Source organism: Rattus norvegicus, chromosome 5 (assembly GCF_036323735.1).
Source record: "Rattus norvegicus strain BN/NHsdMcwi chromosome 5, GRCr8, whole genome shotgun sequence".
In the NCBI taxonomy this organism is placed as follows: domain Eukaryota; kingdom Metazoa; phylum Chordata; class Mammalia; order Rodentia; family Muridae; genus Rattus; species Rattus norvegicus.
In genome coordinates, this window is record NC_086023.1 from 88,963,196 (window position 1) to 88,973,759 (window position 10,564).

Below are 10,564 nucleotides of genomic sequence, written 5' to 3' on the forward strand. Positions count from 1 at the left end.
TGAACAGATAAACTCTGGGCAAAACCACAACAGGATCAATATCAATGTCTTACTAAACTTGTTAAATGCTGACATTCACACAGTAGTCACCCAAGACTAGAACAAGAAAAGCAGGTGGTTCCCCTTTAACTCAAAAGAATTCTGCCTCCCTTTAACATTCATGCCCCTCTAAAACCCACTTTAGATGCCAGGTTCTTTCCGATAAGCATCTCCCAGGAAGCTCAGAATATCGCCACAGAGATTGAAGGCCTGAGCCACAAAATGTAGCTCAGGCCAAATGAAAAATTTCAGTGACTTATAAAGACCTGAAAGGGAGACAGTGAGAACAGTGTGGTCATTTCAATTTCAGCTGCAGAATTTGCTCTCAAAAATGCTACAATAAAAAATATTAATGCCATAAAAACCTAACAGCAGCCAAAGGACCACAGCCATAAAGAAAAAAACATAAATCCTAAAACATATTGGCATAGAAAGCTCTCCCTCACCTTCAAGAAAAATGAGATTTTGGCCATCAAGAACAGTCTGAGCAAGAGAAACTTCAATCACACAGCAGAGCTGAGAAAAACGGCAATAATTGGACAGGAGAATAAGGAGAAGGAGGGCCAGCTGACACATGGGTATACTTGACACTTGGACAGAGGCTTCATCCTCCTAACAGCCTATTGGAAAGGAGGGGACACACAGAGAGGTTAAGCAGCTGGCCAAAAGTCGCCAGCAAAAGGGGATCAACATACAGTCCATCCAGAGAAATTGTGGTTACTACTAAGGTCCTCTGAGATCACCTTTGCCGCATCACATGCCCAAGCCTCAGTCTCTTATAAATCTTAAACAGAGCAGGATTTAGGGTTCATTAGGGTTCAAAAGTCAGATGTGAATCCAAAACTATGCAATGCTGTAAAATTTCCTAATCTGGTAATGCCATTTAAAACTGTGTTCTTTGACAATAAATAATAACTCTTGTTCTTATAAATCTGCTTTAATATTAAAGAAACATCTATGAAGAGGTTCAAACTTAAAGCGCCCTGCTCAGAGCCAGAGCCTAATAAACAGCACCTATTCTTACTCGTGTGATCAAACAGGAAGAAACATTTAACAGCATATTTTAATTATACACGATGAGGAACAAGCAAGTCTCATTCAGTTCAGGCCCCGGACCCCACAGCATAACAGCGCGTGTACAGCTGAAATTATAACAACTCAGAGCTCAAAAATGACTTGTTTCCATTAGAGATCTGACAAGTCATTTCTTCAATTGGTCACTGGTGGTTTGCAGATAACTATTAGCAGTAATGAGTATTCTAAATTAAATCCAGAGACAGCAGCACTCTGTTCTGCAAAGACAACTGGGGGGAGAGAGGCATAATTGTAGGCGTCCTTCCCTCCGTGTCCTCCATCTTCTCTCTGATAAGTATCTCCTGTGTCCTGCACGGTGTGGATTTCATTTGGTTACAGATGAAGAAGGCTCTAATTCTTCTCATGATAAATGAGAGCGTTGAGCAGGTAACTTGTTAAAGAGAATTGGAATTTGGAAAATAACCTTATTTTCCTGTTACTTGACGACAAACCCCCTCTGCTAACAAATGAAAAGCACAATGCCTGAGCTTCAAAATCAAATCTGTCACCAGGAGTCCATTCTCTGACAATTACAACACAACGCTGGGTACAGGCTACTCGCACGCCACTCACCACCCACAACGTTGACAAAACGCAAGGGGAGGGGCAGTGTAGCAGAGCTATAATGTTTGAGTGAACTGGGGGGCAGGGAGGCAGCTTTACTGTGTGGCTAGGATACCACTGCATCGGGACCTAAATTCAAATCCCCAGTACCCACTTAAAAAGACTGAGTAGGATTGAAGAGAACTCTTAAAAATTGGGATAAGGATGCTGAAGTGTAGCTCTCCAAGGTATAGAGACGTCTGTCGGGGGTGCGAAAGGGAAGGACTCAGTTCTCTTTAAAGAACAGGCCACTAAAAGTTTGAGCATGCTCCACTGCCTGATAACACAAACTGAACCTATTGCTTTGTTGGTTGGTTTGTTGGTTGGTTTTTCTTTTTTCTTTCTTCTTGGGGGGTGGGGGGGGTTCCCAAGGGTTGGGAGTCAGAACTGGAAGGACTGGGAAGTGATTGTGCTCAGTAAAGTTCCCATATAATCAGTAAAGGAGTGGAGACAGGACGGAGGAAGAGAGGGAGGGAGGGAGGAAGGGAGGGAGGAAAGAAAGCCAGCCAGCCAAAATGGAGAATGGAAATTTTCACTCAAGTCATTAATGAAAACCATTGTTTTGTGAGTACTATTATATCTAAAGAAGGTTTTAGTGGATAAAAGCCTATCTTAATACAGGAACTTGGATACAGGTATTGTAAATTCCTCTACTAAAATCAACTTTGGAGCTTAAAAATAAATAAAACTAGGCAGGGCTATGCATGCCTATAAGCCCAGCACTGGGAGAGACTGAGATGCTCTTAATCATTGCGTTATCAGGATTGACAGATCCTGGGGTCTTGCTACTCAGCCTAGGTGGAAAGGCAAGCTTCTGATTCAGTGAGCAATCCTGTCTCCAAGGGAATAAGACAGTCAGTGACAGAGGGAAATACCTGCCCTCTCTCTCTGGCCATTACATATACCCACAAACATAACACCTGCACACTCATATGCATACACACACATACATAAAAAACATACACATACCACACATTCAAAAGATGAATTAAGAAAAATCTCAAAAGAATAATCATTTTCAGACAGGCGATGGTGGCTCACACCTTTAATCCCAGCACTTAAGAGGCAAAAGCAGGCAGATCTCCAAGTTTGAGGCCAGTCTAATCAACAGAGCGTGTTCCAGGACAGCCAGGGATACACAGAGAAAGCTTGCCTCAAAAAACAAACCAACCAACAAAAATATTCATTTCTAAAAAGTGAATTTGAATCCCACTTCTGTCTTTTACGTATTTAGTATCTGACCATAAATCAGTCTCCCCTACTTTGACAACCCCTTTGTAAAATGGGGCCAATATAAAGTACCTCAGAGTTGCAGCCAGGACCAATGAGGGCTTATGAATCCTGTGTCTATGATATTGTCAGCTCTATTTCACCACACAATAGAGCAACCCTCTCATCTACAATACAGCAGAAACAAGCCAATTACCAGGCAGAACCTACCAAAACGTGTATGAAACAACTTGTGTGTGCATGTAAAAGCCTCACAGAAAACACCCTTGGGCCATCAAGCCCCACAATATGGCATCCCTTTGCCTCTGACATTACTCAAACAGTTCTCAAGAAACACCTCTCTCCCAAGCCTGGCTACATGGTGGGAGCTGACATGACCTTTTAGAAAGGGATAATGAGTTGGTGTCTTCACTTACGTTTTCAAAGTCCTTCATGTTCCGGGCTCTGGTGGGAGAGACCTTTTCTTCTGACATGATTGGGAGCACTATAGAAAGATTAAACACACAAAGGAAATCATCAAACAAGCAGGCTGTATGGCATTCCTGCTGGGGCTGAGAGCCCAGAAGAGAGTCAGAGTAGCCTTGTGGGCAACTTCCTGCTTGCTGGTCTTTACTGATGTGAGTTCAAAGAATGCTCCAAGTTAAATTATTCTCAATATTGACAAAGTATTTACATTGGCTCTGATGTAACCACATATGTCAAGGGATAAACCCAAAACTTACATGGGACATGTGACAAAGCATGTCATTCCTCCTCACACGTCAGTAACTGAGGCAGCCTGACTGACTTGACAGCAGAGTTAGCAAACGCTTTCATAAAACACCAATGACTATTCCAGGCTTTGTAGGCCACACGCACAGCCGAAAATCCGTCATGTCTCTACAACATCTACTGCCACACGAGGACAACAGCCTCATAAAGTGAATCATAAACACAGAGCCTATGTTCCAAGAAAAGTTTGTTCTTACAAAAGCAGGCAATGGTGGGAAACTCCAACCCTGCTGACCACAGGCCTTGCTGGGACCCAGTCTCTGCAGAGCTTCTTTAATTCATTAAACATTTACCACACACCTGCCCTGCCCTGCACTGAGCACCAGTCTGCACTTTGGGAAACAATAGTGAAGGGGACAGTGCACCTGCACCAGCTTCCCAGGCAAGTGGGCAAAGCAGAAGAAAACAAATGTCATGATGCTGGTTAGTGTGTATCAAGTGACTGAACATTCACTCTCTGACAAAGCTGCACTGAGAAGCTGCTTCCTGCCAAGACTTTCTGGGTCTACCTACACCAAGAAACAAATAGATCTATTCTAGAGGAAGGAAAGAAACAAAACAACTGGGTGATCATGTGCTAGGCTAAAAGGTGATTTGGGATGGAGAAAAGTAAAGCAGGAGGGCTGGTCTTGCAGGCTCGGCTAACTGATGCACTGCTGTTTGGAGGACTGAAAGCAATGTGAACAGATTAAGGCTCCCTCTGGCTGCCTTTCTGAGAACAGACACTGAGGAGTTCAGGAGAGGAACAATGGGAACAGCTGCAATGACACTGGGATAACCCAGGCCAAAACCAGGCCCTGGTCTTTGGCCGGGATGGGAAGAGTACAGATGGGTGAGAACATGTTTGCTTCTGTATACTTGCATAGATGTTGTCAAGGTTTGTATATGCTCAGTCGAGGGAATGGCACTATTAGAATGTGTGGCCCTGTTGGAGTAGGTGTGTCATAGGCGTGGGCTAAGACCCTCACTCTAGCTGCCTGGAAGTCAGCCTTCAGATGAAGATGCAGAACTCTCAGCTCCTCCTGTACCATGCCTGCCTGGATGCTGCCATGATGATACTGGACTGAACCTCTGAACCTGTAAGCCAGCCCCAATTAAATGTTGTCCTTTATAAGACTTTCCTTAGTCATGGTCTCTGTTCACAGCAGTAAAACCCTAAGACAGGGGCTAAAAGGAATAAGAAAAGTGAATATATATAATGCTCAGAGGAGAGAGGATGAAGTAACCAGGGAGAGGCAAAGAAGGTGGTGTGCTTTGAGCTGAGTTCTCAACTCAGCAGGCAGCTGCAGGCAGAAGAGAAGGCCCCAGGCACAGGCCAACTGGGAGCAGAGAGAGTGTGCAGAGCCCTGTACGTCTGGCTGAGGAGCACAGAGGTTTTCTGTCCTCAGTCGGTGCTCAGTCACCTGTGTCAGGGACTTTCATCCCGTCCTTCCCCTACCTCAGTTCAGTGCCAAGTCTCGGCTCCAGTGACCAGTCTCTTGGGAAATGCTCACCTGACTCCCTTACTCTCCCATTCCTCTCACAGCACCTAACTCTTCTCTGTTCTAACCTGCATCAATGGATTTATCAGAGAAACTTCTCGTCTGTCTGTTCTCCGTCTGAAGGCACTGGCATTCCATGTTGAATCCCAATGCTTAACCAGAGTCTGGCAAGAAGTGCAAGTACAACGTGTGCTGAATTAAGGGTAGGCCTCAGAACTTTCTATTCACTGGACACTTTGTTTCAAGGAAAACTTACCAGGTCCCAGAGGAAAACCTGGGGATGGCCTATTAAGTAATAGTGTTTCCTAGAAATAAACCTTCTCATTCTGTCTGTCTTCCAAAGCTTCTGTTTGTTTGTATCTCATAATTTTAGAGAAGAGAAAAAAAGCACAAGTGAAAGTATCTCAAAGATAATTCAACAAGGCAAACTATCAGCACTCCCCACTTACTTCGGATAGCATGTACTTCTTTCAGAATGAAAATGATGAAGAATGCAAAACCCAGAGTGCAATCTCCCACACTCCAGTTTAAACATGAAGAAGGTTGAGAGCCAATTAAGACACAACGTGTACAAGATGCTGAGTGCCCACTGGGTGTCAGGCCAGGTAGGCCCTAGGCCCCAGGACAATATACTGTGTCAGGTCACAGATGCTCATGGTCTCAGCCTGCTCCCCTTTACTTCTGGGCATGTACACTTACCTCCATTTCCCAAGCCAGTAGTGTCACTGATGACATCCAGATCACTTGGTAGAACAGGGTGAAGGCCACTAGGAAAGAACACAGTGGGATGAAAGTTGAACTAGCACTTGAACAAAAGGGCCCTGTAGGGCAGTCTGAACCTCATGGAACAGTATTGGGCTGTGGCTAAGAAGGACTAAGGCACTGAGCTGCCCAGGAGACAGGAAGAGTTGAAATTAGGCTTTGGAGCTCTAGCTTTAGAACTGCCTTCCAGCTCTCACAGCTGAGAGACATTCATGGGGGACAGTCATTTCGCTGTTCACTCTAGAAGTATGTACTAAGTGGAGGCACTATGACAGTTATAAACCACTTAGAGTCTGACTTTATCTGTTAGACATCATCAACTGGTCATCGCATCAAAAGTTAAACTTCTGGGAATTAGAAACTGTGCTGGTTTGAATAAGAATGACCCCTATAGGCTCACATACTTAAATTCTTGGTCCCAGTCAGTGAAAGTGCTTGGGAAGGACTAGCAGGTGTGACCTTACTGGAGGTATGTCACTGGGGGAAGGCTTTATGGCTTCAACAGCTCACATCATTCCTAATCTCCCTCTCTCTGTCCAGTGACTGTGTCTTAAGACATGAGCTCTCAGCTACTGCTTCAGTGCCATGTCTGTCTGCCTGCCTGTTGCCATGCTCCCTATGATGGGCACAGACTCTAACCTTCTAAAACCATGAGCCCCTAATAAACTTTTCTATAAGTTGCCTTGGCCATAGTCTCTTATCACAACGACAGAAAAGTAATTAATACAGGCACAAAATCAGACTTTGGGGAACATCAAAAATGTAGAAGTTACTGACCTAAGACACTGTCATTGTCTAAGGGGTCAGTGAGTATTTGTGAACAGTGACAGAAATCTAAACTACAACAGACATTCCTCTGCAGTCTGTTGTAAGTCCTGCTTGCATCTTTTCCAGCCTCACGGCCTTCCACTCCAGCAGAATACCAGTTACTTCAGAGAAACAGTCTGTTTTTAAAAAAAAGGCATAGGGTACCCAGCAATATGCCTGGCATACTAGGATGCTTCACAAACAAGAGCAGGGCATCACTGTCATTCTCACTCATAAGTGCTTTACAAGTTATAAAATATTTACACTTGTTCCAAAAGCCAACTCCCTGAAGGAGCATGCATTTTCTAAAGAAAGGCTCTGAGGCCTGGATAATTTTAGTGTCTCTTCCAGTCAGATGGCAGCAAAGTAACAGACCGAGCCTAGAATCCGGGCCTTTTATGTCTGTGCTAACTAGTTTCATGTCAGCTTGACTCAAGCCAAACTTATCTGAAAGAGGCAACTTCAATGAAAAAAAAATGCCCCCATAAGACCCCGCTATAACGTTTTTTTTAATTAGGGACTGATGGGGGAGGACCCGGCCCACTGTAGGCTGTGCCATCCATAGGCTGGTGGTTCTGGATTCTATAAGCAAGCAAGCTGAGCAAGCCATGAGATGCAAGTAAGCAGCACCCCTCCGTGACCCCTGCATCAGCTTCTCTTCCAAGTTCCCACCCTGTTTTAAGCTCTTGCCCTGATTTTCCTCAGTGATGGACAGTTACTTGAGAGTGTAAATAAAATAATTCCTTTCCTCCCCAATTGCTTTTGTTATGATGTTTCATCACAATAGTTACTCCGATTAAAATAATTTGAAAATAAGATTTAAAGGAAGCTCGGCATAACTCCAGGGCAAGTTTCTATTATTGCCTCTTAACTCCATAAAAATTTCTCTCTCAGACAACTCTTGATCAACTTTGAAGAGAAACAAGACCTTCAGAATCAGGACACCAAGAAAAACTTGAAAATACAAAAATCCAACATCAAGAAATGAGCACTTAAAGTAGGTCAGGATAAAAGTAATGGGGGAAACCTAAGTAGAACATGTCTTCAATCATAGAAAAAAACACATATAAAGACATTGTACATCTTTTTAAAAAATTTGGTGAGCTACAAAGCATTAACAGCAAGAAAATATTACAAAGATCCAAAGGTATTACTTGCAGAGAGACATGTTTTCCTCATCTTAATTTTCTATTTCTTCCCATAAGCATCACTAACAAGACAAACTCCATTTTCAAAACTGAATTTTAAAAACTAAAGTCAAGTTCAGCCACCACTTTCTGAGTGGGTTTAACTTTTTAAATATTGCTTTTGTTTTCTATAATTAAAAAATAATGATAAATAAAATGAATTTTAAAAGGACCCCAAATGTAAAGGTGGTGAGCAATAACTAAAGCAAAATGCATGACAGGACACAAATGGACAGACACATTCAAGTGTACACACACATATACTCATACAACACACACATACATACACATACAACATACACACACATACAAATACACACAGATAAACACTATAGTGCATATACCTACACACATACACATACAACATACACACATACAACATACACATACACACAGATAAACGCACTACGGTGTACACACAGACACACACAGACACATACACACAGATAAACACACTATGGTGCACACACCACACACACACACACACACACACACCATGCGATCAAACTGTGTGACTCTGTACCCACCTTTCTTCTGACTACAAACTGGTCCTGAAGATTTGGTCTCTGTGTCCACAACTGCAATGCCACTACACATTCTACAGCAGTCATTTTTGAATGTCACTGGCAATGATCCATAAAAGAATCCCTTCATGCCTGAAACTCTGTTCTATCCTACGTTTAAAAGGCTCTGCTGTAACCTAGAAAGCTGACTTTCAAGAGGCAGCAGTGTGTTGCAAAGGTCTGAAAGATACTTTTGAAGGGATGTGTATTCACCTGGTCCCCTGCTAAAACTCAACCTGTTTTCAAGTCATTCTTTTAAAAACTACACTATATGAATATTGTACACTGGTCTCATTGAGGACGCCTTGAGGGCAGATACTAAGAAATTAAATTGCAGAGCTGAAATAGTTCACATTTTTAAAACCGGGCAAAAAAAAAAAAAAATCTGACACGTCACCAAAGAAAATACAAATGACTAAAAAGCACATGAAAAGTTATGTATTGTCATCAAGCAGTACACAATCAATTCCACAATGACATATCATATCACCTCTGCAAGGATGGCCTGAGTGAAAAACCCAGACAATGAAAACTGCTGGTGAAGTGTAAAAACCCAGAACCTTAGGGACACTGCTGGTGAGAGACAAAATGGTGCCCCTTTTGAACTGTGCTTGGCAGTCCTCCAAATAATAAGCAGAGTTCCCATGTAGCCTGGGAGTTCTACTCGTGGGCTGAACCAAAGACCACTGAGAACTCAAGTCCACACAAAACTCATATACAAATGAAGCTTCATAGCAATGTTCACGATGAACAAAAAAATAGAAACATCCATTAACATGCACAAAGTGTAGCACATGGGTACAATGAAATATTACTTAACGAAAAGAAAGAAGTTGTGACTCATGCTGCACCTGGGTCACACAAAAGAATGTGCATTATAAGGTGCATGGGAATAGATAAATCTACAGAATAAAAAATACTGTGGGCAAGTGTGCCTGAGTTGGCGTTGGGGTGACAAATGAGGAAGGACTGCTGGTGGATACAAGGTTTCTCTTCAAATAACAGAAATGTGCTAAACTGGATGGATGACAGTGATCTTGGCACACAGCTATAAACAGCTTATTTACATACAGCAGTTCACACTGAATGGACAAGCTTCATGGCATAGAAACTACATCTTCAAATATGTGAGAACATTCAGGTCAGAGGCACATACATCTTCAAATATGTGTGCACATTCAGGTCAGGGGCACATTTGAGTGTGGGCACACGTCCAAGGATGTTCACACATCTGGACCCGAGATGTTAACCTGGAGTCACTCCTCAGGAGCCATCTGCCTTGGCTGTTTTGTCTTGTCTTGTTTCGGGGCCCTTGGTTTCTCAGATTTAGGCTCGGCTGGCTAACTAGCCAGACCCAGGGATTCTCTGATCTCAGCTTCTCTAGCATGCATCACCATGTCTAGCACTTTTTTGTGGGTTCTGAGGATCAAACTCAGGTCTTTTACAAGGCAAATACTTTGCTAACTAAGGACTCATGGTTCTCCTAAAGCTTCCCAGTATAAGAATACCTTGGATCCAAGTTAGCCCTCTCCCTCATCTGATTTCACCCTTCCATCCTCTCTCCAGACTGTTTCTTCTGGCATACATGATGGTGAAAATCAAACTATGCTTATGGCTAAACATGTTCTTCCAGTCTGCTCCTAACACAGTAGCAAGCACTTATTGGCCATGTGCTAGAGCAACTCGATATTCAATAAGCTTGGGTCAGGTACACCCTGACCTAATGCAACAAAAATTCAAGGACAAACTGTGCTCAGTTTAGGCTATAAACATGAGGCTTGCAAATTCCCCTGAGAAGGGTGCTCAGAAAGCAGTATATTAAAATGAAAAGTATGATTTCATCATAGGAACTATCGTCTCCTACTGTGGTCACCTAATGAGGACTCATCCAGCCCAGAATAGCCCAGAAGGGCCAGTTCAAAGCCAGAAGCTCTGCAAGAGCCCCTTGGATACTCAGTTCAATTAGTTCAGACTAGTCAGAAGGCAGAACAGACTTTGGATTCAGGAAGCTTGGAGTTAAGTCTGATTTATCACAGACTTTTCTGTG

General features: G+C 43.0%; 1 protein-coding gene across 16 annotated transcripts in view; it reads right to left on the reverse strand.

Moving 5' to 3' along the window:
- The window catches only part of Cdk5rap2 (CDK5 regulatory subunit associated protein 2), a 168,604-nt gene that overhangs the window by 155,794 nt on the left and 2,246 nt on the right, over nt 1-10,564 (reverse strand). For 15 of the 16 annotated variants that reach the window (XM_039109347.2, XM_063287220.1, XM_017593184.3 and 12 more), the window contains exons 2-3: nt 5,898-5,965; nt 3,363-3,430 (exon numbers count right to left, since the gene is read on the reverse strand). In XM_039109347.2, coding sequence (XP_038965275.1) covers nt 3,363-3,430; nt 5,898-5,965 — 136 coding nt within the window. Of the gene's footprint in view, nt 1-3,362; nt 3,431-5,897; nt 5,966-10,564 lie in introns of those variants that run through there. The other variant, XM_039109346.2, reaches the window with a different exon arrangement.